At 32.8% G+C, this 26,819-nt stretch overlaps 5 protein-coding genes and 1 long non-coding RNA gene across 17 annotated transcripts in view; 3 read left to right on the plus strand and 3 right to left on the minus strand.

The window, feature by feature from the left end:
* Nucleotides 1-97: 97 nt before the first annotated feature.
* On the minus strand, nucleotides 98-6,403 carry LOC143186097 (uncharacterized). The gene is made up of 2 exons (XM_076389512.1): nucleotides 3,956-6,403; nucleotides 98-3,522 (listed from the first exon to the last, which is right to left on the minus strand). Exons 1-2 carry the CDS (start codon nucleotides 6,401-6,403, stop codon nucleotides 1,858-1,860), a joined length of 4,113 nt encoding a protein of 1,370 aa, XP_076245627.1. The 3' UTR covers nucleotides 98-1,857.
* A 1,090-nt stretch (nucleotides 6,404-7,493) lies between these two features.
* Nucleotides 7,494-10,402, plus strand: LOC143186099 (tRNA (guanine(10)-N(2))-methyltransferase TRMT11). 2 transcript variants are annotated; one of them, XM_076389513.1, is made up of 9 exons: nucleotides 7,494-8,397; nucleotides 8,466-8,531; nucleotides 8,627-8,872; nucleotides 8,936-9,070; nucleotides 9,147-9,410; nucleotides 9,469-9,607; nucleotides 9,693-9,891; nucleotides 9,986-10,112; nucleotides 10,192-10,402. In XM_076389513.1, the coding sequence occupies exons 1-9, from the start codon at nucleotides 8,326-8,328 to the stop codon at nucleotides 10,351-10,353; spliced, it is 1,410 nt and encodes a 469-aa protein (XP_076245628.1). In that variant the 5' UTR covers nucleotides 7,494-8,325; the 3' UTR covers nucleotides 10,354-10,402. The 2 variants fall into 2 exon arrangements, with proteins under 2 accessions (XP_076245628.1, XP_076245629.1); XM_076389514.1 differs by lacking the exon at nucleotides 8,936-9,070 and having other exon boundaries at nucleotides 7,495-8,397.
* Nucleotides 10,403-10,700: 298 nt separating this feature from the next.
* Nucleotides 10,701-13,510, minus strand: LOC143186101 (ER membrane protein complex subunit 2-A). Of its 6 annotated transcripts, none has more exons than XM_076389523.1 (8): nucleotides 13,371-13,510; nucleotides 12,134-12,175; nucleotides 11,951-12,064; nucleotides 11,726-11,876; nucleotides 11,494-11,637; nucleotides 11,258-11,414; nucleotides 11,097-11,192; nucleotides 10,701-11,029 (listed from the first exon to the last, which is right to left on the minus strand). In XM_076389523.1, the coding sequence occupies exons 1-8, from the start codon at nucleotides 13,396-13,398 to the stop codon at nucleotides 10,856-10,858; spliced, it is 906 nt and encodes a 301-aa protein (XP_076245638.1). In that variant the 5' UTR covers nucleotides 13,399-13,510; the 3' UTR covers nucleotides 10,701-10,855. The 6 variants fall into 6 exon arrangements, with proteins under 6 accessions (XP_076245638.1, XP_076245639.1, XP_076245640.1 ...); XM_076389524.1 differs by lacking the exon at nucleotides 13,371-13,510 and adding an exon at nucleotides 12,894-12,912; XM_076389525.1 differs by lacking the exon at nucleotides 13,371-13,510 and adding an exon at nucleotides 12,712-12,829.
* Snx6 (sorting nexin 6) lies at nucleotides 13,475-17,575 on the plus strand. Of its 4 annotated transcripts, XM_076389519.1 has the most exons (11): nucleotides 13,475-13,609; nucleotides 13,736-13,786; nucleotides 13,928-14,143; nucleotides 14,234-14,355; nucleotides 14,422-14,558; nucleotides 14,633-14,940; nucleotides 15,020-15,202; nucleotides 15,404-15,421; nucleotides 16,083-16,146; nucleotides 16,230-16,315; nucleotides 16,395-17,575. In XM_076389519.1, exons 1-11 carry the CDS (start codon nucleotides 13,604-13,606, stop codon nucleotides 16,443-16,445), a joined length of 1,242 nt encoding a protein of 413 aa, XP_076245634.1. In that variant the 5' UTR covers nucleotides 13,475-13,603; the 3' UTR covers nucleotides 16,446-17,575. The 4 variants fall into 4 exon arrangements, with proteins under 4 accessions (XP_076245634.1, XP_076245630.1, XP_076245635.1 ...); XM_076389515.1 differs by lacking the exon at nucleotides 13,475-13,609 and having other exon boundaries at nucleotides 13,622-13,786; XM_076389520.1 differs by lacking the exons at nucleotides 13,475-13,609; nucleotides 15,404-15,421 and having other exon boundaries at nucleotides 13,622-13,786.
* Nucleotides 17,576-18,603: 1,028 nt separating this feature from the next.
* LOC143186104 (uncharacterized) lies at nucleotides 18,604-19,034 on the plus strand. Its single transcript, XR_013003009.1, has 2 exons — nucleotides 18,604-18,696; nucleotides 18,787-19,034. It is a non-coding gene; the product is annotated as an uncharacterized LOC143186104 (long non-coding RNA).
* A 4,721-nt stretch (nucleotides 19,035-23,755) lies between these two features.
* The window catches only part of Dpr12 (defective proboscis extension response 12), an 86,569-nt gene continuing 83,505 nt past the window's right edge, over nucleotides 23,756-26,819 (minus strand). For all 3 annotated transcript variants that reach the window (XM_076389528.1, XM_076389530.1, XM_076389529.1), the window contains exons 6-7: nucleotides 24,421-24,631; nucleotides 23,756-23,889 (exon numbers count right to left, since the gene is read on the minus strand). In XM_076389528.1, the coding sequence (XP_076245643.1) occupies nucleotides 23,777-23,889; nucleotides 24,421-24,631 (324 nt within the window). In that variant the 3' untranslated portion in view covers nucleotides 23,756-23,776. The remainder of the gene's footprint in view (nucleotides 23,890-24,420; nucleotides 24,632-26,819) is intronic.

Here is a 26,819-nt window from a genome sequence, read left to right on the forward strand (position 1 = left end):
AGTTTTATCACTTTTTTATATTAAATATCTTATATTCCAAATTTAGAAAGAAGGATAAATTACGGTAACGGTACAAGCAATAAAAAATGCAAAGAAAAACTTATTTAAAAAAGTACCTCAATACATAATTTTTTATTAAGGTATACACATGTTGCTGATTTATAGTTTCTTTTTATGGTAATAATTATCCTATTTTTTTATCCTCATAAGAGTACGAGTCGCTTTTAGACAATTATTAACTGCCAACACAATTCATTGGCCCTGTTATAAAATAAAACTGATATACATATTTACATTATCTACAATCGCATTCAGTGGGAATGCACGTGTTTTTAACTAAACGATTGCACATTTGGACGTCGATGTTGGTCACACGCTCATATATAAGCATCATCATAATAGCTGAAAATATCGAAAATTGTTATAAATTAGAATTGAAACGCATAATTTTCTCTATTTGAGAAAAAACACGAATACCTGTATTTCGAATCCTAATAGGCAATTCCATAAATAACTACTAACAGATACAACTTAAAGTGTAATGTGAAAATCAGCAATCATTAAACTTGAAACATTTCATACAACGTTTTTTATAGATTTATAATGGTTTTCATGGTTTTGTGGAAAAATTCGTCTCACAACAACGCGTCCTTTATACCGGTACAACAAAATTTGAATACGTATAATAGTTCAACGCTCCCTTATTCATATTGCTCTCTTAAAATTATGTGACAGTAAATTGTCACAAATATGTCAATATAAAACAGTCAACTGTTAAGATACTTGTTATAGTACAATTAAATATTTTGGTAAACACGAATCTTCTTTAGAATCCCGTGTATACAATGACTTCTCTTAAAATTACTGAAATCTTGTTTCCTTAGTGCTAGTATATGCTTTATGTACTACAAGTATGTATTGGGAGAGCAATATGAGGAACCAACATCGATCAGTCTTGGAATTACAGTTACCAATAAAAATCATTATATTTTGCAAAATATATAAATATAGAAGAATAATAACTAAGATCCGTAACTACCTTGTGATAATTAATAATGCTAATTATCGATAGGACCCTACGCGTTGTAAATACAACGCAAATAAATATATGGGCCGCCTCGTTTCTTACATCCGATGCCAATGCATAAAACCACAATATGCATATTTCGTGTAAAATAGTTATTGTAAAAAAATTTTCGTACAACGTTCAACACATAAAAAGTGCTTAATGATTTCATAATATTGATCAGTTAGTTAGTTATTATCTAATAGTTAATTAGTGTAAGTTGGCAAAAGCATTTCACCGTATAGCCCTCCTTTGTGGAAGTTACTCAGATCTCCAGACAACATGTATCAGTTAATATTTGTTAAAAATTTCTTATTATCTTAAGTAGTTACAGTCTCAAGTCATTGCATTTAGCAGACTATCTGACGAAAGTTTACGAATTGCAACATACAGTGCGCAAATGCACAATACATAACGTAAAATCGTCTTTTTTTGTAGATAAGACAAATTAAACTTCTTCTTCTGATCTTTAAAGCTGCTAGTAACCCTAGCAATAAACACAAGTTTAAAATGTCTATATTAAAATATCTAGCAACTAACAGAACGAAAAAAAAAACGAACGAGATGATTAAAACATGTAATATCCATATCGTATCGCTCAAATTTACTTTTATCTTGTGCTAAATTATTCCTTCTTTTTTTCAATTCAAATATTTAAGGACAAAACGATAAACAATTAAAGAAACAACTGATAAAAACAGTGGAATATTGTTTTACAATATAAAATATAAAACAATACATTTAAAAGTATTAATATATTGACTAAATGGTTGAAAACTCTCGTTCGTTCTTTAATTCTCGGTATTTACAGGTTCTCGTGCATGATGAATCCTGACATGTTTATTGTGATTAGATTTCGTACCGCTGGACTTTCCACAAATGTGACATGTATAAGGTCTAGCCCCTGAATGTACTCGCAAGTGTTCTTTCAGATAATACGATCTGTGGAAAGTTTTGTTGCAGACGTCGCACGTGTATGCTTTGTTCTCTTCGTGTTCTTTGACATGCCTTAAACAATTATATTTCCGTATGAACTGAGCTCCGCAATAGTTACAGGTATAAGGACGCACGTTCCTATGAGAATTCATGTGAGCAGTATAATCGTTGTGCCGGTAAAACGCGGCACTACACTGGGTACATTTGAAAGGTTTGGTACTACGAGCAGCGTGGGTCCATTTGTGCAATTGTAAGTTCCATTTAGTACTAAATGCCTTAGAGCAAACTTGACATTCATATGGCCTTTCGCCATTATGAACTCGCATATGCACCGCTAAGGAAGATCGCAAATAAATACACTTACATATTGGACATTCGACGTTTTCACTTTCCCTTTGAGCATCCGGCACAAATCTTCTGTTATGAGCTCTACGCATGTGCCGGGTCAAACTAGCCATATGGATGAATCTTTCGTTACAGTATGTACACGCTTTCGGTTTATCATCATGCGTTTCTTTATGCCAGGCTAATTTCTTCTTTGTATGGAACACCTCACCGCAATGGCATATGTAATCCTTCAACTTCTTTTTTATGTTTAAGTGGTGTCTATTCTTGTGCTGGGTTAAATTCGAGTATCTGCGAAATGTTTCATTGCAAAGATTGCACTTAACAGGTGCGTTTCCTGTGTGACCGTTGGTATGCTCGTCTAATTTCTGTTTCGTTAAAAATGCTTTGTCACAAACTGTACACGGGAACGGTTTAATTCCTAAATGTCGTTTCATGTGTAATTTGAAATTTTGTTTCCTATAAAAATACTTTCCACATTGGCTGCATTCTAATGGATGTATCTTTAGATGCTCGTTAAATAATAGGACAGAAGGAAACTCCTCTTGACAAATCTGGCATTTAGTACTCTCACGAATTCGCTTCACTGTTTCTGTAACGTGTACTCTTCTATGATGTAATTGTAACGATTTTTCACTACTAAATCTTTGATTGCATAGTGTACAGATCACCTCGATATTTGGTGGAATTACTAATGTCTCAATTTTCTGATCAGGTTCTACTTTTGCAGTTAAATCTGACGATTGCGGCGGCTGGAGTTGATGTAAAAGTGGTTGTTGATGATAAACTTGTTGAACATGTAAACCTGGTACAAAAATATCCTCAAACACATTCATGCGGCCATCCAGTAACTTGATATCCTTTACTTCTGGTTGATCTGTAGGATCTCTACTGCTACTCGGTCCAGCTTCTTTGTGCGTGGTAGTACTGTGTACTCTGCGTTCTTTTGGACAATCAAATACCTCTGGACAGTGATAACATTTGAATGTTCTCTTTGTTGGAGTTTTTCTATCTCGGTCTAAGAATAAACTTGATGTAAAGTGGGTAGCTAATGATCTACTATCCAGTAATGGACCACCAATTTCATTGTCTGATCCTTCAGATTCTTCCCAACTCTCGCGTGCCATCAAATCGTAGGAGGTTGACATACGTGAAGATTCTTGACCAGCATATAGCTACATACACAGAAAATACATACTTAGTACATACACATTTAAAGACAATTTTTATAAAAATTACATTTTATATGAAAATCATTTAATAATCATTCTATATTAGATATAATTTTCATTTATTATATTTCAACTTAAAAAATAAAATATAACTGAAACTAGATTTACAATTAAAAATTGTTTATTTAAAACATTAATATATAAAATATCTGAATTTTTAACAAATCTGTTTTTAATCATTTAAATTGCATATGATATTTCTAGAATTTTAAAAATATATTTAGACTATTTAATGATCTCATTTGACTTTATACATAATTTACATATTTAACTTACTTATCTTTGAAGTCTAAATTCTGTAATTTCTATGCATTGTATTTATTGCTTATCAACATGAATGATATAAATGTTTGTAAAGATAAAAATATATACACACCTGCCAAGCAGATTGTTCTGTACATCCATTGCTTTCTTGTTCTGATAGCTCACCTCTAGGTGGCATAGTTTCATCAGCCCTCATATTAATGCTTTTAACTTCTTCATCTATACCTACTCCACCCTCACTGCTTGCCATAGATTGTTGACTGGTTGCACTAACTGCTTTTTGCGAAGAATCACTTATGAATGTACTAGGAACTAAGATTTGAAGCCCATCAAATTCAAAAACATTCATTGGACCTGCATGGGCATCTTCATTTAAACTAAGAAGTTCCATCGATTGCTTTTGTACAATTGATTTAGAAGAATGGAAACTCTTTGAGTCAGAACTACTTGCAACATCCATAGATTCTGACAAATTTACAAGATTATGACTTTTACTTGGCATATTATATGTTTCATGCATTGATGTTGATTGTTGTGAATGAATTGTAGGAAACGAGCTTACATGCTCAGTGATTACAGATTGATATGCTGAATTCCCTTCCATTTTCTTCTCAATATTTTCACGTAGAGAAAGGTCTAATTGATCTGTTTTTATATCCTGTTCACATGAAGAACAATCAATAGGGTCTTTTTCTGGCAATGCATCCATTGCTGCATTACTTTCTTCATCGTGGCTTATGCTATTAGTATCCATGTGACAAAATGAATGGACTGATGCAGGTGAGCATGGCTTACTAAGATCTTTTCTAACCCTTAGTACAGAGATACCACTACTTGCAGATAATGGAGTATGTGACCTAACATAGTCTACATTTTCCCCATATTTGACAAAGGGTGTATGTGGGCTAGGTATTTCTTCTATTTCCATGTCTGCTTCATCAAAGTTATCTTCTGCCTCATTTTTCTCATCATCATCATCATCCTCATCTTGTAACGTGTTTGGATAAAAATTCATTGGATAAGAATTCAGATTTTCATTTGAACCAAACTCTGAACGAACAGAGTAAGTTCTACGTGGCCTTTTTTGTGTAATTGGTGATGCAGGTGCAGATAAACTGTTCTTATAATGATATGAAAGACAAGGACTTTTATTTTCATTATTATCTATGTCTATATCTGAACTGTGAATAATTTTTATTTCTATATCAGGTTTGCAGTTGTTTTCCTGTTCACTGGAGCTGTTGGCTGTTACTTCTTGAATCACACTTTCTGCTCTCTCTGGAGGTGAACTTTGTTTTGTGCCTTCACTTTCTTTTTGATCATTTTCTAAATTATCTTCTTTCTGTGATGTATTACTAAGTTGAGATTCCATAATAGTGATTATAAGTCGTTCTAATCTTTCTACTTCAGACTGAGATGATTCCTTTATTGCTCCTTCCAGAGATGTCTGAGATGAGGTGCCTTCATTTCCATTCACTTCTTTTTCACAAGGAACTTTTTCAACATTTGTTTCCTCCCTCTCATTCTCTGTTATCGTAGATGATACCTCAGGCATAATAACTTTATTACTATCATCTTCATCTTCATATCTGTGCACATATTCCTGCATATTCGATGATTCATAATTAATGGATTTACATTGAACATCTGTATTAACAATACGTGATGATTCTCCATCATCAATATCTGGCAGTACACTTTCAGTTTTTTCATCATCAACATTACAAGTAATTGCCAATGATCTTGGAATGCTATCATATTCATTTTCTATAGTATGCTGATCTTGACTACCTGAGTTATGGGGTTCTTGCTCTTCATGTTCTATTTGAATTGTACTAGTTTCACTTTCATGCTCCTGTATAGAGTTATCTTCATTTATTGATCGAGGAGAAACTGGAAGATTAATATCTGGTAACACTTGCTCAGGTTCTTGTTCCGATTCAGGTAAAATTTCTGGTAAGATTTGTTTTGGCTCGGAATTATTTACAGGTACAGCAATGGCAGTCCTACCATTCGTTTCATTAGCCATGGTGACCACTGGCCTGACCCTAGCTGTATTAGGTATAGCTGCAACTGGTGAGATCATCTGAACAGTCGGTATCTGTTGTTGCTGGTACATACCATAAGGATTATACAGCATTTGCATCATTTGGTTAGCTTGAGGAGCCATTGCGTATTGCGGTATCATCATAGTGCCATTATTTACAAATTGTTGATAACTAAACGAAGCAAACTGAGGTGGCATCACAGTACCAATCGGCGGACACTCAAAAATAGGTCCTATAGGATACGGAGATTGAGTCGATAGATGAGTATTCTGTGCAACTGTGGGTGTACTTTGAGATGATTGTACAGATGGAGATGGAGGAGGTACAGATGGCGATAACTGTGCTTGTTGCAATTGCGGAGAATTAGTGCTAGCTTTGATAAGAGCCTCAATGACTTGTTCCTTCGGATGAGTATCCAAATGTCTCTGTAAGCTGATACCCTCCCGTAAGTAGAGGGTACATACTGGACAAGCCACTGCACTCCCCGGTGTTCCATTGTTTGTAAGATCCATTGTGTCTCAGATTTGTTTACGCATGTAATTTCTCAACTGTTACATTGAACACAGTTAATGTAATGAGACCCTCTGTGAAATATACACGGTCCAGCAATAAGACCACTTTCCTTTCTCTTTAATTGACACGTCTTTGCTGTTGCTGTCGTTGCCGTCGTTCCCGTCCCCACTGTCACTGTATCTGTTGCGATGGTTTTCGTTCGCGTCGTCGTCGTTGTCGCCGTCGTCGTAATTGTTGTAACCGGTGCCGTCCCCGTCGTCGCCGTCGCCGTCGTAGTCGCCGTTTTGGCTATCGTTACCGTCGTGGTCGCCGTCGTGATGGTCGTTATATTCGTACTGGTCGTGGTCGTTGTTGTAACCCGTAATTCGGCTAGTATCGTTAACACATATCGCCAATGGCTCTGTGCATTTCGGGCCCTATCAGGCCTGCGAGCACGTTAGAGCACGGCATATGTACAGCCGACACGTTTCACCAGCCAGTGCCCCAAAAATATCGACATTCATGGCTACCTGGTTCGTGTGTGCGATGGAGCCAGCAAGGCAGTCGCGGACAAATCAATATCCTATTAAATCGCCAGCCTCCCCTGCTCTTATTAAATTACACCTGCACCATTCACACACCCCCGCGATACGACACCTTCCTCGAACCTGGGTACAACAACTCGCCCTAACAGCCTTTTGTTTCTCGTTCGATTATCGAAACGGCATGTTTTTCGTCTGATTCCCAGCCTAAAAACACAACAGAAAACAGTGACGAGTGGTATTCCACCTTAGAATGAGAACAACAAGAAATGTTGTGTAGTGGATTCCACTAGGGATGGAGCGGCGCCTAAGCGCCACGTAGAATTGAACGTGGGAAACTCCTTGTAAATTACTGGTGTTATGTATTTTGTGGCGAAATTTTGGGAATTTGTAAAGAGGTGCGTTGGTAGTCATGGCGCGCCAACTACCCTGTTTCAAAAATGCGCGATTTTCAAAATCAACAAATTTAAAGATTTGTTACTTACCCAAGTCTCCTATGCAACCGCGTCTGCAGATTCCAGGATTCTTCTTGTAATCTGCATGGTTCCACATTGCATCAATTGATAATCGTAATCCTAGCCTTCACTCCACACCCATGGCTACTTTTAGGCATCCAGATGCACATGTTTAAGGAAAAAGTGCATAAAAGGCTTCATTAGAAAGCGAGCAAACAAATTTGTGATCCTCTTGAAGTGCAAACTAGCGAAGACCGAGTATTGGAAAATGGGAAACATCTCCCTCACAAAATCTATTAAATATCAAATACGACTAATAATGGGTCTTCTCTTGTAAGGACAAATTGCTAATATATTATTAAATTTTTACCTTATCATGTCACCCACATCGTATTCTTGAACAGTATTTATGTATTTTGTATTTCACTTGCGCTGACTAACAGCGTGCCAACAGTTTCAAATTTCAGTTCAAATTTACATATCAATATTACCAAATGACGACTATCTGAAGCTATGTTCGCGTGGTAACGTAAAACTAGAATTCTTCAGCATTAATGGAAAGTAACTAGGCCATTAGCATTGGCCACATTAGATTAGTATTGTAGATGATGTTGTAGATCGTAGATTTTATAAAGTTTAATGTCTTGTAACCTTTGCGTTGACATGTGTTTGCACGGTGATATACATTGTAATTTAATCGATGTACATGATAATTCATAGTATAACTTGTAAGCTTAAGCTGTAAATAATTAACTTAACAAAATGTATAGTAAATATATAATAAATATTACATTTTCAAAACCTTGTTGAAACATGCCGATTTCGACGTCGCGTCAGTTATCGCGATATTATTTTAAATGAATAATTTCAGTATAATTTTGACGCTATTATTGTTGCATTAGTTGAATATTATTTGACTGAATTGGTAAAAGTAAATATTAAAGAATGACAATGAGTAATCAATGGAAAAAGTATCTTTTCTGGTTCGCGCACGAACACGTTGATTTTCGAGCATCTGTGAGTATTGTTTATTTATTTAATTTCTACATTTATCAATTGTATTTTATTTTTATTTTATTTTTTAGGAAATGGAATCAATTCTTAGTATGTTTCATATAAATATATGTACTCATCCTGATTGGACAAAACATGTAAGGAAGTAGAATTAATGTAATATCTTGAATAAAATAACATGAATTAAAGGTGAATGTTTTTTAATTTATACTGTATTTAATTCTCACTACAGCCTTATTGGATTGTTAATTTACCTTCAGAAACACTTGTATATAAAATTGCAAGTAGGGCTGTCTGTGTGAAGTTTTGTATGGAGTTATGGGCTAACAATACAAACCATGAAGATTTTCACAAACAATTGAAAAATTATCCAATTACAGAAATTAAGAAATATGCTGGTCCACGACAGTCTTTCAAAATAATAGTTGAAACATTTTGTAAGCACTTTTCACAGCGGGAAAAAGTAAACAAAATTGAAGTAAGTATATAAAGACAATACAATTTCTTTATTGTACTCTATTTAAATTGTTTTTTAAAATAGTCGTTTAGTTATTTACCTTTGGAAGGACCAGTGAAATTAAATGATCCAGACACAACTTTCTATTACATAGAGTTTTATGGATTAAATCCTAATAACATTCCTGGTGAACCTAATGAACTCTTTTTTGGTAGATGGGTAATTAATTTTATATTACTTTATTATGGTATTTACTAGTATGCCTAATATTTCTAATACATCTATGCAATTTCAGCTTACAAGTGGACAAAGGGATTTAATTCAAAAGTATTCATTGAAAACCAGAAAATTTATAGGCAATACATCTATGGATCCTCAATTGTCACTAATAATGGCAAATCAGGCTCAAATTCAAAAAGGAGATATTGTTCTTGATCCTTTTGTTGGTACTGGGTCTTTATTAGTTGCTGCTTCTCATTTTGGTGGATACACATTAGGAACAGATATAGATTTTTTAATGCTTCATGGACGTACAAGGCCTACCCGAATATCGCAAAAGGTAAAAAACGATTTTTTCAATGTAGTATAAAACATTCACATACTATAATAATTCTTAGATTAGAGAAAAAGATGAAGGTGTTGCTGCAAATATGAGTCAATATGGAAAAAGTTCATATTACATTGATGTTGTGGTATCAGACTTTTCTTATCCTTTATGGCGTCCTGATTTGCGGATAGATGCTATAGTGACCGATCGTAAGTACAATTTCTTGATGTAGAATTGCATTTCTAACACTATTGACTATATAGACATTAACATATTTTTAATTACTTTTTACAGCACCTTATGGTATAAGAGAAGCAACAGAAAGAATAGGCACAACAAAAGTAAATCCAGTTATAGAGGAGCATCAAGCATCATCTCACATTCCTTCTAAAATTGGCTATGGTTTACCTCAAATTTACAAAGATTTATTAAGTTTTGCAGCCGAGCATCTTAAAATAAATGGCAGATTAGTGTGTTGGTTCCCCCTATTTAGGTAGGGCAGACTCTTGGTATTTGATTTCGTGAATATATATAGCAATAATTAAAATGAAATATCTTTAATTAATAATAGCGAAATATTATTTCAGGGATCAATATTCAGAAGAGCAATTGCCAACACATCCATGTTTAGAATTGATAGCAAATTCGGAACAAGTACTTAGCAACTATACTAGTCGAAGATTATTAACTTATGTAAAGAGGAAGGATCCACAGGTAAAAATAAATATTATTACGTAAAATATACTAGATAATAATTAAAGTAGTCGTTTTCTCATTTTTTTTCTTTTTCTAGGAATCAGATGAAATAAATTCTACAAATTTAACTGATTTTCGAGAAAAGTATTTTGCGTTACGAAATGAAAGCCGAAAAGAAAAACGTATGAGAAAAGCTGTAGAAAAGGCACAGAAAAGAGAGCTTTGGGAAAAAAATAATAAAGAAAATGCAAATAGATGACTCTGTAATTATTTTATATGTAATAAATGTTTATTTCCTCCAAATTTTATATTTGAGAATATAATTTTCGCTAAATTGTTGCTTTCAATAATCCTAGATGTAATTCAAAGAATTACATAATAGTGTGCAGGAATGTGTAACAGATTTGATAAAAAAGATTTCCGAAAAAAAATTATTAATACTTTTAAACAATCACTAATTATCCTATTTAATTGTTGTGATTGTAGTGTTATGAACATTTATGTACTTATGTTTTTAACATTTTGTTTTACCATAATGTGTATTTTGACTGATCTTTACAATTTGCATACGCAAATACGATTCTACATGGCAATTGTTTTCATGTTTTATACGAATTTAATTTACGCGTTAAAAAATACCCATGTAAACATTTCTGACTTAATTACAATAAATTGCATTTGTGTATAAATTGTGGGGAATGAATAGTACATTTACATATGTCATAATATTTAAACATATACATACATATAAATTTGCATATCTAAACTTCAAGTTGCAATTGTCCTAATAATCCTTCCACTGTTTTAATATGTTCATCAGAAACTTTTGATTTATATTGCTTTTCAATTTGATTAGCTGCCCATTCACCTAATTTTATTGCATCTTTCTTTTTAGAAGATGGGCATTTAGGAGATGTAGCAATATTGTTTGTTGCCTAAAGACGAATTATTTGTGAGAAAAAAATATTAGAAAGAACTTTTTATGAGTATTATAATTCTTACCAATAATAAACCATATAGAGCTCTAATGTTATTTGGATTTAACTTTGCAGCTTGACAAAAATATGCTTTTGCCAGTTCCATATTTTCAAATCCACCCTGAAAATAAGTGAACAGTTTATTTCTGAGCTGAATTAAATTTGAATAAATAAATTGTTTATTACCTGAGAATATTTTATTTCTGCATATCTTTGATAAATTAGATGACTGTGTGGATTATGCAATATCAATTCCTCCATGCAGAATGCAGCCTTAGAATATTCTTGTTCTTGTAAATACAAATCACATAATTCATGCCATGCTTCTTGATCACTCATGAATCTGTAAAAGACAAAATATTCATGGTTAGTACAATTTATAACAAGTTTAAATTTTACTTAAATGTTATTTAAGTACTGACTTCCTCAAATATTCTGTGAGCTCTTTAATAGCTTCTGATGTTCGACCTCTTGCTTTTAATATAGCTATACGTCGTTTCCTTGGTGCAGCATTAGTCTCATCTCTACTAATAATTAAATCCAGAAGTTCTAATGCTTCATCATACCTATAAATGTATTTTATTTATCTTATATGCCACAAACACACATAGTACATAGTAAACTATAAATTATTTAAATCTAAACAAATCTTACAATTCTACAGCTTCCAAATGCATGGCACGGTATTTGTAGACTCTCAAACTACTGGGGAATTCTCTCTTTAATATTCTAATGCAGTGTACTGCTAACGGAAGACGATAACAATCCAATGCTGCTAAACAGACTTGTTCTAACACCAGATATTCTACAAGAAAATGACATAAAAAATTAATATAAGGAAGTTCTTGTTAATATCTTAATAAAATTAGTTGATCATACTTTCATTGCCAAGTTGATCAATTTTTCCCATCAATTTTAATTCCCATAAATCTACTACATCTTTACTTCGTCGTTCACCATCTTCCCTCCATGTTCTAAATAAGTCTCGTACTTCTGTATATCAAATATTTAATATTAATTAACAGAGTTATTAGCTATATACTATTTATGTTTCAGGTTTACCTTTCCATGACAATTTAGCATATTGGTCAGCCATTGTTAAAGCTTTAAAATAAATATCAACTGTGAGAACAATTCACTGATATATCAAGTTTTTACATTGATTACATTGCACAGTAGTAAACAAATTTACACAGTAATTACAATAACGTATCTATAATTGCAATATAGTAAAAAAAAAAAAAAAAAGAGGAATGTTTATGAATTGCAGTTTTAAAAAATTCTTTAACTGGATAAGTGTATCTATTGTGTAGCTTATGCAATTTTAGAAAAATATTCAGTATCATTATATACAGATACCCAATATTAATTAATTATGTGATGATTTGCAAATGCATTACAATTGCTCATATATCATAACCTAAATAAATAAAAAACAAGTATCATCGAATACACGATAAACGAACATGTAAATGTACAAACGTACTCGTGTATTAAAAATGATCGAAATAAACGTGTATAAGAAAACTAATTTAATAGCGATTGTTTACAATCATTTAATATAATTTTTAATTTATTGAAGCATATTCCTTCATGCGATATGAACTTAAAATATAATATTGCATATGTATTAGACTCACGAAGAAGTAGTCACGAGAAAGAAAAGAATTTCGTAAAAATATTAACTGAAATTAATATAGTCGTAATCACGGGTCAGGTGGTCGATCATGTAGGTTACATAGAATCGAAGAAAACTGTGTCAGGGATCGAACTAATGACTTTGCGTGAATAGCTATTCATTAGAAATTCTGAAATAGATTACCGCATAACATTATCAAATAAATCGAGAATTGCAATATTAATAAGTCCTGTAGCTTTTTGTTTTCGACATTATTCGTCTTATCAATTACAAACATATTTATATTTAAAAAAGAAGATTACAAGGTTCTATATATTCAAGAGTATTCAAAGTCATCGCTTTTTACTGTAGGATAGATTTTAATAACATATCTCACTGTAACATATCCCTGGTATTAATCTAATAATTCTTTAATGTTTCTGTAATACGAGTAACCAAGTTTAAAGAAATTTATTCGTATTTTTAGATACAAATAAATACAATGAATCATTTATGCGTTCCCACAGCTGCATTAAGTATTCTTAAGCTTATCAGAATTTTATCTGATTTTCGATGAATTCCGAAAACGTTTGATAATAATGCATGCATTGTTAAATAATCTCGCAGCATCTCTGAGTTCATGGCAATCGCCTTTCTCTTACAGCTGATTTATCAACATACGTCTTTCAGACATGCCGCATTCTGACATATTATGATTCGGTTAAGCGTGTTTTGCCAGCGGAAAGTTTTCCACTGGTTCTTGTCCTAAAGAGAGACATAACTACAACGGGAATAAATTCTATTGTGAGCAGGAAGTGTACGTCGCGAGTGTACTAGTTTGAATCATTATCAGATTAAAACTGACAGACGTATATTGTAAAACGTAGAACGTGTCAAAAAGACGCTTGGACGCCATGATGGTAGGTGGAACCTGTTATCACTTGTTCGCCGATTTGCCTTCACAACGAATTTAACACTCTACAACTGAAGTGTAACGCTATTTGTAAATATCCTTTATACGTTTTTAATTGAAGAAAATGTTTCAGGACGGTATATGCGATACTACCGATATTTTAAGTAACGCTCCTCCGAAAAAGGTACAGTAGGTTCTTTTTTTATTATTCTTTTATCATTTTTATCATATTGCGCTGATATTAATTACTCAGAACCTGGGTTTAAGTTCTGTTAAACTTGTTTGTGCTTTACAGTTTCATTAACTTCAAAAACTTGTGTTGCAGACTATTCATGCTGACAATGTAGACCTCTCTGACAAGTCGTTGCAAGTTGATATTTCAGATGCCCTTAGCGAAAAGGATAAAGTAAAGTTTACTGTACATACGAAAACCACGTTGCCTGAATTTCAGAAATCAGATAATTTAGTTGTAAGACAACATGAAGAATTCGTCTGGTTGCATGATCGATTTGAGGAGAATGAAGAATATGCTGGCTATATCGTATGTTTCCTGTTTGTTCTTTTTAATAAATTTGAAGTCTGACTGTGTAATTTTTGTGTTAAATAATGTACAGAAAAAATTTATTTTCAGATTCCACCTTGTCCTCCAAGACCAGATTTTGATGCATCTCGTGAAAAATTACAAAAGCTTGGAGAGGGTGAAGGTAATATGACCCGTGAAGAATTTAATAAAATGAAGCAGGAATTAGAAGCGTAAGTTAAATAGAGCATTGATATTCTAGTGTGGAACATGAATTTTACATTATGTTTTTATTGCAGGGAATATTTAGCTACATTTAAGAAAACTGTTGCCATGCACGAAATGTTTTTAACTAGATTAGCAAATCATCCAGTTTTTCGAAATGATCATAATTTAAGAGTGTTTTTAGAGTATGATCAAGATCTTTGCGTAAGAGGTAAGAACTGTGGTGTTTAACATTATTAGTATTTTAATATATTGAGGGAGCTTAGATTTTTCATTGTATTTCAGGGAAAAATAAGATGGAGATGTTTGGTGGTTTAGTAAAATCATTCTCTACTACTACAGATGAATATTACCTGTCAGCAACTGTGAAAGATGTAAATGACTTTTTCGATCAAGAAATGACATTTTTGCAAACGTATCATCATAATTTAAAAGAAGCAACTGCTCGTGCTGATCGCCAAACTGCTAAACATAAAGATGTAGCTGATTCTTATATTAAAATTTCTACAAATCTTTTACAATTAGCTACTACTGACAATGGTAAATTAGAAAGATTTTTAACAAAAATTGCAGAAACATTTGAGAAATTAAGGGTAAGATTTTCGAATGTAATTTACTTAATTTATTTTTTTGTACCGGGCATTACTACTTTCTATTGTTTCAATGTTACAGAAAGTTGAGGGTAGAGTAGCATCTGATGAGGATTTAAAATTGTCAGACACTCTTCGTTATTACATGAGGGATACGGCTGCAGCCAAGCGGCTTCTTTTTAGAAGATTAAAAGCTCTACACGCATATGAATCTGCAAATCGTGCTCTTGAGAAAGCTCGTGCCAAAAATAAAGATGTTCATGCTGTAAGTATTGCTTTATAAAAATTGACTTCTTTTAGTATAAGAGTATTATATTTATTAAATTGGGTAACTGTATATTCGTATGGTATAAACTTGTTTTGAAGTTCTGTAATGTATGAGTACATATGTATACATACTATGCAGTGTTCAATTTAAATATGTGTAGCACCTAACTGAAAATTTAATTTTTTCCCGCTCATCAAGGCAGTGGAGGTTGCTGAGGTGTGTTTTTCCCTACTTGTATGTTTGCCACCTTGTATAGTACATGATAATGTCATGTTTAGTTTTCGGAAAACATTATGAAAGTCTTAATTGAAACTTTAAATGACGTAATTGTGCATTAGACTATAATTATTCTACCTAACATATAGCATAGCAGTTAGATGTTTATTTTTATGAATAGTACAGTACTTCAAAAACGGATTTTTATTATTTATATGACATATGTCAGTTATCATATTTCAAACGGGAGTGAGAAAAAAAATTGGAAAGAAAAAAAGTATGCATTAGTAGATTGTGCATGAGTAGAGTTTGCATGTACATTTTTTTCTGTTGGATTTTTTAATTTAAATTTAGAAAATAGCTATTTATAAATATAAAGAATTCTACAAGGTATGTGATAAAGTAAATTCATATGATAAGAGAAAAAGGATGTAAACATTAAAGTTTTTGTCAAATGCCACTATGTATAGGTTTAAAAATGTATATTTTAATATCTAACAAATTTAAATCATTATAAAATTGCATGATCTATTTCTTTTAAAATTTTGATTTATTATGTGCTTAATCAAGATGGAACTTTGATATTGTGAAGAATGTTAAATATTGACATAACTATAGTTTCAAATGAAGTTTGAAAAGATTTATATTTTTGTTGATCTAGGCAGAACAAGCTCAAACAGAAGCATGTGAGAAATTTGAGCAAATGTCGGAAAAAGGAAAAGAAGGTATGCGACACTTTAATGTTCTTTTTTTAAAATTATTCTGTTAGATTTTAAATAATTAAATTTTATTTTTATTTTAAATACAGAATTAACAGACTTCAAAACGAGAAGAGTAACTGCTTTTAGAAAGAATTTAATTGAATTAACAGAGTTAGAAATAAAACATGCAAAAGTACGTATGCACTTTTTTTTCTAACATAGCTTATGTGTGTACAGTTTTTACGAAAAATATATTTTAATTTTGCTTTCAGGCACATGCGGAATTGCTCAAGAAATGTTTATCAGTGTTACGAGAACAGTGATCCAATTTGAGAATTCTTGTGGCAAAGATTACCGTGTAATCTGTATGAAAATAACAGTTTATTTAAAAGTATAGTAATGTAACGGTACTGTAAAATATATATTTTTTGTTATCTAGATTTACATTACTATGGAAAAGAGCTCGTATAACTGCAAAAGGACTCCGCGAGAAATTAATTCAATGATGTTATTTACTATTTTTCAACTGTAAAAATCTATGTAAATGTTATAATTGTTTATGCTTAAGAGGCAATCATTTTTTTAATGAAATTTCGTAATGAAATATTTGAGTCAAAATAGCATGATAAAGATACATTTTATCGAGTTCTTTTGTAGATTTTAATTATCAATATGTTATATAAGATTCTTTATATTATATATATATATATGTATATCATCTGTATGTACAAGGAGTTTTTTAATGTGTGTTATATTCAGGAAATAAGAGATTCATAACTTAGAAATAAGATAACTTAAAAGTAAGTATATATTTTTTAAAAACGAAAGAAACAATTTCAAGAACTTGAAAGTTTTATAATAAGTAATTGTTACTAATGAAAACGTAATGATAATTAGTGAATTTAACAAATGTTGGAATGCTCATATGTATAATAAGCGTCGAGGAAGTCGTACAATTTCCACAAAAAAAAAGGAAGAAAAAGACAACGTACTTGAATTACGTTGATGCGTTATATTTTTGAGTTTAATTATTAATTCGGGGAAATATTTATCATCGTGGTCAGATATGGGAATATAAAAAATTATATTGTTTAAAGAATCTTTTATTTCCAAAATTTATCACATTTTATGAAACATCCTGTATATAAGGACTCTATGTATACACATATGTATACGTATGAGCAAGTCACCTAAAAGGGAACATTTAAACTTTGTTGCTTATAAAGATTGAAGGAAGAAATTGGAAGTGTATACAATTATAATGAGAGAAAAAAATATTGTTTTGAAACATTTTTTTCTTTTTTTTCAAAATTTCTCAGGTTAATTAAGGGATTACCGTAAAATATTACATACGAACCTTTAAGATTTTTATAGATAGAATAGCATGTTATATACTGTTAAATCAATTTACAATATTTTGTTTGTTCAATAAATTATAGTTATATAAACTTAATGAAGAGATCTTGAAGCAAGTCACATACAACCTATAATAATACAGGAAAAATACAGTACATCTTTACGAGATGATTCATTGAAGTTTTGCCAAAGATAAGAACTAAAAAGAGATAGTAGTCGAGAAGAATGAAATTGTGCATAGACAAAAGAGACTTATAGTTTTATTGATTTGAAGTATTCTTTTTTTTATAATACATGATTGTACACATTTGTTGCGGAAATTATTAAATTTTTGAATTCGTTATTTAAATTTTTAAGAGTGAATTTATAATTTCACCATAATGTATTATACATTATCTTATTTTAATATCAATAGATATATTCTAAAAAATATTGCGAATCAACGGATTATATTATTAATCACTTCTATATCCGTTTATTATGCAGTGATTTACACAACATTCATATCATGTCATATATATGTAAAACTCATGTCTCATAAGCACTTTACTTTTCTGTATTATTTTCTCGTGTTCCTTTTTCCATGGAAACTTTATGAACACGTGATGATTGTATGTAACAAAGAATGACCGAGTTAATCGTGCTACGAATGAAATGGAATGACATTGTTTCATTTATCCGCGTTTGTTATGACACATCGAATGGTATTTGTTTTGAATAATGGTAGTTATTTTTTCTTCACGTTTTATTAGAATTTTTTTACATCTTTTATACTAAGGTATACGTTAGTTTTTGTACCCATAAGTTTTCAAATAGAAATTCCATTGTATCATATAAATAAAATACTAGTGATTATTAATTAAGAGAAAAAAATGATTATTCTAAATAACTTGTCTTTTTCTCTTTAAATTTTTAGTTTCAATGGAATTCCCAAAATCAAAGCAAATTTATATTTTTTATTGTACAATACATGAAAATAAAAAGGATATTGTATCTCATACGCGTTTATCATTCATCGTTTTTTAAAACGTTCTGGCCTTTCTTGAAGACACATGTGGTGTATCTATACATGCAATTTTTAATTTGTCATTAGCATGATATATTTTACAAACCTTTTTCTTCCTCTTTAATGATATGATTTCATTTGCAGATGTACAATTTCATTTCAAAATTATGTACGCATGTATTCCTTGAAAATCAAAATTCCTTTGCTTACAGGTTTGTAAGAAATTAAAAAAAAAACTCATTAACTAAGTGCTGAAATAATAAAAAATCTAAAAAAGCTACATTAAGATTCTTCTATTACAGGTATTCAACATAATTATCTGAATTATTTAACCATAACAAAGATAAAGTCCACGATTAACAAGTATCATCAAGGCATCAGACGTGTAATTACAAGAATTTCACTAAAAGAATCTGCGTGGTACCCTAAACGGAAAAAATATAATACTACTAACAAGAGAACAAAAAGTAACATAGCTTCGAACGGAAGTACGAACTTGATGCTATTAAACTTTTTGTTGGGTAATCCCTTCGTTTCTTCGTAACGCTAATGAAATTGCCTTGGATGCTGAAGTTAAATACCTCATCTTCCCAGTAACATCAGGAAAATCTCTTTTACGTAAAGAAGAAATAATAGGGCTCACCTTTTCTTCTCTTGAAGTATAATGCAGGCGTTCTTACTTGAGGATGCCCGTGCTTCCTTTTGAGCACAGAAAGAAAAGAGGTCCGAGAGGGTTGCAGGGATTAATGTATAATTTAAACGTAGAGTCTCTACACGTTATATTTACCGATCCTTAGCCGACAGCCTAAAAGCATAATCGAAATTGATAAGGCGTATTGTTCTTCCCTGGATGGAAGTGGATGATCGTCTTTCAAGGTGACTAAGGATCATTAAGAACTAGGGGTGGGTTGGAACTTAATTTTTAAGTTCTTGAAACTCGAATCTGAAACTTCACAAGATTTCGAAACTCTCAAAACTTTCGAAGTTCAAAATTCTCGAACATGTTTTAAGAATTTAAGTCTTAACAAAATTTACAAAAATATCTAATCCATATTTTTGTTCAAAACCACTAACATCCAAACTCTTCGTGGATTTAATTTATTGCTTACTTTATGGATGTATTGAAAGTGCTTTCTGATCATTTCTTTAAATAAATATATACTATTTTCTTATCTAAGTTTCGAGAGATCTGAATCACGAAAGGAGTGCAAAGTTTGGCGTCCTCAAAATTCGAAAGTTTCTTCGGTTTCAGGGGAATCCAAGGTTTCCATGTTTCCAGAAATCCATCCCTATTAAGAACTTAAGAACATCCGAGTCAGTAAATCTCAACAGAATGCGTCGGCTAAGTACCATCTTCCACTTTATTCAAACTCCTACGTTGAGTGGTATCGACGGAAGTCACCTTCGAGTGTTTTGCGTGCTCGCAAGGACAGACTGAGTGGGACATGGAATTGTATTGGCGGGGAACAAAGGGAAAGTAAAGCCGCCGGAAAAACTCGCGATGTCTTTCGTATTGATTCAGGAATGAAATAGTTCGTACCAGGGCAGACGCTTCGCTATAAGTCTATCGATCGGCTTCACTTTGGCTTGATGGGATCGTGTGAAATTGTTCGTGCACGACGCCGCGGCTTCCTGTCGTCGCTAGAGATTTCTTCGTTTCAGTGATTTCAATGCGACAGGTGTTTGCTGTAATAATCAAAATAAAGCCCAGATAGCACACGACGCCTTGAACACGTCTGTTTTATATCCATTTTATGCTTGAACGTCTTACGACATAATTTAGACGCCTTTAAAACACCTGACAGCGTACGGTTTAAAGACTTCTGAAATTTATGTCCGTAAGACGTCTTGAAAACGTATATGTTTTGTTTAAACGTCTTATAGACGTAATTTGGACGCCTTTAAGATGTTCTATGAATGTTGTGAAGATGTTGTAACTTTTGACTCTTCAGAGATGTTTTTTGGACATTTTTAGGATTTTACTGGATGTCTTTAAGATGTTTTTAAGACGTCTATGTGCTATATGGGAGAGCATGTGTTTTCGTTTCATGTACAGGGTGAGGCGATTGAAATCGTCAATTAAAATTTTGTTTAAACTGTACAAGTTAATATTGACCAACTTCGAAGAATAATAATGATGTAAATTAATAAACATTTTGATTGTGAATTACCTACGAACAAGTAGTTCGTTATTATAATAATCAGACTTATATTACATGCAATTGCTCGTCTTTAAACGTGCGTAGATTGGGATTGTAGAAACTAATAGAAAAAAAAAACATTTTCATTAAAATCTGAACGAGGATGTAATTCTTAAGTGGTTCAAGATTCACTCTTACATTTGTCTCCTTTGTCCATCTTCGTTTTCCGTCTATAGTCCTTGAGTGTTCGACAGAGCGTGTATATATAATTATAGACACCAAACGAGTCGATATTTCAATTGTGGATTTTATTAAAATTCGGTTGTCAACGGATGCGAATAATGTTCGAAGTCAAGACACAAAGTTCGTAAAAAGGCAGGCGAACGTTAAGCAACGTACGAAAGTTCTTTTTTTCCTTTTGTTTCCCGTGTGTACCTACGATACGTATGAGTTTTACGCAAACCGTCTATTAATTAAAAAACGAGACTATCGACGTGGGACCGACGCGACGGCGGTATAAATTCTTACAGAGTAACGTAACTTAAAATTACATCGGAGATGTACAACGTACGACGGCGTAAATACACAGAGATTTTCTATGGTAGATACTATCGATGTCGAAATTTTACACGCGAGATCGTGTAAAACATGTCACGAAGATCGAATTGTTCCTTCTCCTTCTTCTTCTTTTTTGTTTGTTTGTCGAGTAATAAAGATTTATCACCTATTATCCTACTTGATCTTACGTCTCTATTAGCTTCCAGCTTATTCTCGAAAGAGACCAAGTCGTTGATACGTTCTTCTCTCTCTCCCTTTCTCTCTCTTCTTCCTCATCATTTTTATTCGTTCATCCTCGAGAAAAGTGAAATTATATATCGCGGTATGTCCATTCAAGGGGTGGCTCCATCCCCACGTGTTCAATCGTTCCTTTCGACGCGTACGATATCGTTTCTCTCGTCAAACGTTACCCTAGGTTTCGTAAATTGAGATCGGAATTATTAAATAACTACGATTGACTACCCTTTCTTTCTTTTTTTTCTCGTTAGGTCTATTTTTACGGAGTACCTTGTATATTGCGCGACAAAAATTTAGGAGAGCGTTTCGCAGACGATAGAAGGAAGTTCTCGTGAGAGTGTTTTTACGAGCAAATAATTCACGATTTACGGACGTAAAATAAGGAAACGAGTGAGCGAATCGATCGAAATAAGTCTCGAGTGTCGTGGCTTCTTTTATTATGCTCCTTCTTAGACCCGTTCATCGTACACTTTTTTTTTTTGCCTTTTTATTTAATCGATAGCAGCGTCACGCAAGAGAACTCGCAACGTAAGAAAATCCACCGTACTCGTGTATTCTGAATTTCTAATTTATACGCGGACTTATTTCGAGGAAATTGTAAAATCTCATTGTGAAACGTTTGTCCCGACGGTGTCGCTAGGTCAACCGGATACGACAGTTTCATGCTTCTTCCTTGGACTCTATCAAACTTGGATAATAAATACAATGTTCGTTATTTGATCCCATTTGAAACTTTTCTGAATTTAAGTTCTCGATCTTACACAATTGTTCCTTTTCGTTCGCGGTGCATCCTTTACAAATTACATTTTACATGTCACTAGAGCGATAAAACAATTACGATATGTGAGGCTGCTTTGTTTCGTTCTCTTTCCATAATGTGCATACCTTCTTTGAAAACAATTTCGACTCTAACATAGGTAGAACCTTAAGCACACGATAATTGTTCAAAGTTACTAGAATCGTGAAAACCATAATTCAAATTCGAGGTATTTTTTTCGCAACGTTTTTCACTCTCGACTTTTCACGAACTATATTTACCCAGGATACTTTTACGAAAGTAAAAAAGAAATACTTTAGAATTAATAATTCCTAGTTTTCTTAATTTTACAATAATAATTTTTATATGAATATAACACTAAGTTTAATCGCCATAAAGTGTATGCACATGTATAATATCGATTTTATAGTCACGCCTTGCATGTTTAAACGTCCAGAAAGTAAGGGCGATAACCGATAAAATGGAATTGAAATGTCCGAAGTGGTGATTAATTACAGGAACAGTGGGAGAATCGAAGTAGAAGGGTCGAGGGTTGTCAAAGGGTGTGCGAGGTCTGACAAATTCGAAGCGATACTTGGTATCGCTATTAATTTTGAAGTTTTGATTCGCTTGTGTCTGCTGCCCGAACGAAATTCCCTGCAAGAGTTGTGGAAAACTGCCACGACTATTCAATTGCTTATTCTGATGACTACTAAACTGATCGAGAACTTGTATGTTTAAAGAGACTGAGCGTGACACTGAATGCAGAAACGCAAAAAAGAAATCGATGTTGTACAGATGCTTTTTGTACCGAGAAATTTTGCCGCCGGTTTTTTAAATAATATCATTCTATAAAACACCCAAGAAGGAAGAATTTTGCAAAGAATCAGGAAGAACGCGATTTAAGAATTTATTCCTGTTAAAATTGTTGCGATATTTTCCTTTAGTCTAGTTTTATATAAAATACTGATGTTTTTAATTAGATATCTGAATCTATGATATTTTCTCTCTTTTTTTTGTTTGGAAAATCGTCAATCAAGATACGAATTTGATACGCATTGTACATAATTTTTTATTCCAAAACGATCTCAACCACTCTAGCGCGAAATGGATACAAGGAAGAGGGTGAAAAGTAAAGGGAGGGAAACAGAGAGAGAGAGAGGTCGTAACATTTTTGTACACTTTTGACCGCAAAGAAGACACACGATCTACCATGAAAATCTCATGTATTAAAATAATTTAGCCGGCGGCAACCTCGGCGACGGAACAAAAAAAGAAAAAAGAAGAAAAAAGTAATGGTTATGATTAAAGAAAGTTAATGATTGTGATAGGAGAAGATACGATAATGATGCGAGTAGCTAATTAAGATAGAAATAAAATGATTATAAACGACGGGGTAGAAGTCGATCGGAAAGCCAAGGTAAAGGACGAGGAAGGAACGAAACTAAGAGAACAAAAAATCGCATGGTACGAAGATGTTCAGCTTAAAGGGAAAGAAGGATAGTGAATAGAGGGATAAAATCGCAGAATAGTAGCCTATCTATCACAAACGGAAGTAACGGTATAATAATAATTATTGGACATATCGAAGAGAAACGCTTATCGCGTTAAAACGACTTCTATCGCGATGGTGACAATTAGTACTAGCAATTCACAGAAATTTTTCTTCGCGGCCGATGTCTTACGGCGCTGTATAGCCGCCATTTTGTCACCTGAAACATTCAATATTTATAATTAATAATTTTATATCAACTTAACAGTGATACCTACATTTATGAGATGTTTTAGAATCGATGACATAAGTAATAACGATTCTACATGGGTATATACCTAAATCGAAAATATACAATTTTAATTTCTTCCTATCGTGTTACATTCTCGAGAAAATTGAGTTTAAATCCTGACCTAATATAAGTTTACGGAAGTATAGTTTCAGGCGCTTGAGGGGTACACAAGGATAAGGGGAACGTTCGTAGTCAGAGCTCTGGCTCCATCTACTGTAAACTAGGAACGTTCCCTTCGGCTAAAATTCAAACTCAATTTTCTCGAAAGTGAAGCGCGAAATCAACAAATTTTATTCTGTATTTCCGATTTATTTTTTCGTGTAGATTCATTCTGAGTTGTGTCATCGTTTCTAGTACCCTCTGTACATAAAATTCTACTGTAAAAAATGCAAGGCAATTTTGGTATATTGCTTTGCATATATTGTAAATAATTTTGTTTAAATTAAAATGTACATCTACCTTCCGTGACAAAAACAAAGATGGACGCCGGCTTGGTGTTCGAGGCGCTGCACGTGTAATTGCCAGTGTCCGATTCCACCGCTTGGTGGATCGTCAGTCGACTTTGAGTCGAACTGGAATCGGTTTGTACGTTCACGTAGCCTCGCGTGTTGTCGAAATTTATCATTCGATTATTATGATACCAGAAAACATATTGCGGCGGTGTTGGACTCTGAAACGGGTAAAAACAAATATCCACTCTATTAGAATAATGTCTCGTTTGAATTTTGGATTGTAAAAAAAATTTAACCATATCACCAGAGAACTATAGGGGGATGGAGTAATTTAAAAAAAATAAAGCGAAGTTACAATTAAATATGAAATACAACACTAGAACTTCGTTCTGAATAAGATTTTAGTATTTAACATATTCGGCATATGAAAATAGAAATTAGTTATTTGCTTAACCGTAAATATTGACTAAATTTCTACAGGCGCGTATTCCGCCCTCTACAGTTCGACTGATTCCGTTTCGATCGAATATCGCATTACGCAAAATTAAATTAAAATCAAATTAAAATTCGTCCCGCATTTTCCCTCAAAGGGAAGCTTAAAATATAACCGTTTGACAACCGCAGCACGTTACCGTTCCAATTTCGATGCGAGATATTAAAGAGACAAGAACGTTTCACATTAATCGCTCCGAGGAGTCGTGAAGAATTTATTTCTCTCTACTTTGTTCTGACAGAGTGATCAAATGTAGCTAAAGGTACGTATTTAAGAAATAAGTTACGCTATTACCAAGATCTTGCTATATTAAATTTATCCAGGCATTTAGTGCTGAGTAAAATGTGTAACTAGTAAATTTAAATTATCATTCAACCTTTTGAAAAGATTACGCAATTTTTATATGTTTCAAAATTACAAGTGTCCAAGTATCATTTCATTTCAAATTTATCTTGAATTTAATTTTTAATTGTAAGGTAATTTCCTTCAAAGAAAATGTCTCATTTTTCCTGATATTAGATTTATACAACTAATTTTTTCATTTTTTCATCATTTTTTCATCAAAGCGACATCTATTTGAAGAATCCATTAATATTTGAACTGTAGTCACGTGACTGCGTATGCGGCTAGGTTACTGCGCTTGCGCATGGAATATTGCGCATGCGCGATCGTTAGTAATAGCTTCTTCCCGCCTTTTCAGATATCAAGATCGTCTCCCGGTTTTCCTTTCCTTTTTCATGGAAAAAATGTTTAATTCTTCGACGTACAACTCACTTTTCATTTCCATACTTCTGAAGCTTCGATTTTTTGTGTTTTTGTGGAAAAGCTTTGCTTATTGTGTGAAGGAGAAAACGAAAAAAACCTATAATGAGGTGAGGTCCAAATTCATGTTTCGAGAATCTCTCACGTATTATATATTTGATTGTTATGTATAACTTTAGCATACCGAATTTAATTATTATGATAATCTTAATATTCTAGCATATAATTTTGCATAGAATAATAGAACAAATTTTTCTATGCTATATCTTTTATTTAAAACGTAATGACATAATATTTTGATTGTCTAGGTTTAAGCAGAAGATCAAGAACGAGAAAGTTAATTTGTTCCAAGTATTTTGCGTTAAGTAGAATTTCAAACGGATTTTTATGAATACGAGAAAGACATTTATTGTGAAATGGATTCAGTCGTGAAAAGTAAGGTGAGTACCCAGTATTATATATTTCCATAGATATCTTCAAGTGTCATGTCACATATTCATATATTATCGCGTAGGTAATGAGTCATATCTTAGTATTCGAGTAATTCTTTCAATTTTTCACGTAGCAAACGAATGCTTCAAAAATAATAAATTTAGAACCATGGACCATATAGAATAATTAAATTTAATGTTCTGAGTAAATAATTTGCATAGATAAGTTAGCATCGTGTGACGAGTGCTTCAATATAAAAATAAAATTGTGTATTCTCTCCTTTTCTAACGTCGTCGGAGACGAAACAGGATCGTATCGAGAATCAATACGTGGACCGATTAAATCACGTCGCCACCTAGCGTAATTAAGTCTAGCTAGGATAATTGCTAAAACGATCGATAGGTGCCAATACGGCGGCACTGCAGCGTCGTTTCTCTCGATACATCCTGTAGCCCCTTTTTTGGCGCGCTGGTTTTTCGGTCAACCGTTCTGTCGTGAAAAAAGCGAGGGAAAGTTATTGTCACACGCGAACGATTTTCAGTGTGTCCGGTGTGGAAATCGAGTACAATGTCTCTGTGGCGGTTGCGAAACAACGTACGGAGTACATAGATACGAGCACAAAATGGATGAAGTAAAATGGGACGTCGAAGTCAGCCACTTGCTCCGAATACCCAACGTACGTGAGTACATTTTTCTCACTTCATTTTTGAATGGTTATG

Source organism: Calliopsis andreniformis, chromosome 12 (genome assembly GCF_051401765.1).
Source record: "Calliopsis andreniformis isolate RMS-2024a chromosome 12, iyCalAndr_principal, whole genome shotgun sequence".
NCBI lineage: Eukaryota > Metazoa > Arthropoda > Insecta > Hymenoptera > Andrenidae > Calliopsis > Calliopsis andreniformis.

What these genes read in the sequence shown, in the direction of transcription:
- LOC143186097 (XM_076389512.1), bottom strand. Translation starts at nt 6,403, where the DNA reads ATGGATCTTACAAACAATGGAACACCGGGGAGTGCAGTGGCTTGTCCA. An exon ending in CAGAACAATCTGCTTGGCAG is followed by an intron (nt 3,523 to 3,955) that starts GTGTGTATATAT and finishes CTGTGTATGTAG; the next exon opens with CTATATGCTGGTCAAGAATC.
- LOC143186099 (XM_076389513.1), top strand. Translation starts at nt 8,326, where the DNA reads ATGACAATGAGTAATCAATGGAAAAAGTATCTTTTCTGGTTCGCGCAC. An exon ending in AAAAAGTAAACAAAATTGAA is followed by an intron (nt 8,873 to 8,935) that starts GTAAGTATATAA and finishes TTTTTAAAATAG; the next exon opens with TCGTTTAGTTATTTACCTTT. An exon ending in AACTCTTTTTTGGTAGATGG is followed by an intron (nt 9,071 to 9,146) that starts GTAATTAATTTT and finishes ATGCAATTTCAG; the next exon opens with CTTACAAGTGGACAAAGGGA.
- LOC143186101 (XM_076389522.1), bottom strand. Translation starts at nt 12,800, where the DNA reads ATGATCGACCACCTGACCCGTGATTACGACTATATTAATTTCA. An exon ending in TTACGACTATATTAATTTCA is followed by an intron (nt 12,176 to 12,757) that starts GTTAATATTTTT and finishes TTTATTTTAAAG; the next exon opens with CTTTAACAATGGCTGACCAA. An exon ending in TGCTAAATTGTCATGGAAAG is followed by an intron (nt 12,065 to 12,133) that starts GTAAACCTGAAA and finishes TTTGATATACAG; the next exon opens with AAGTACGAGACTTATTTAGA.
- Snx6 (XM_076389515.1), top strand. Translation starts at nt 13,727, where the DNA reads ATGTTTCAGGACGGTATATGCGATACTACCGATATTTTAAGTAACGCT. An exon ending in AAGAATATGCTGGCTATATC is followed by an intron (nt 14,144 to 14,233) that starts GTATGTTTCCTG and finishes ATTTATTTTCAG; the next exon opens with ATTCCACCTTGTCCTCCAAG. An exon ending in AAACATTTGAGAAATTAAGG is followed by an intron (nt 14,941 to 15,019) that starts GTAAGATTTTCG and finishes TCAATGTTACAG; the next exon opens with AAAGTTGAGGGTAGAGTAGC.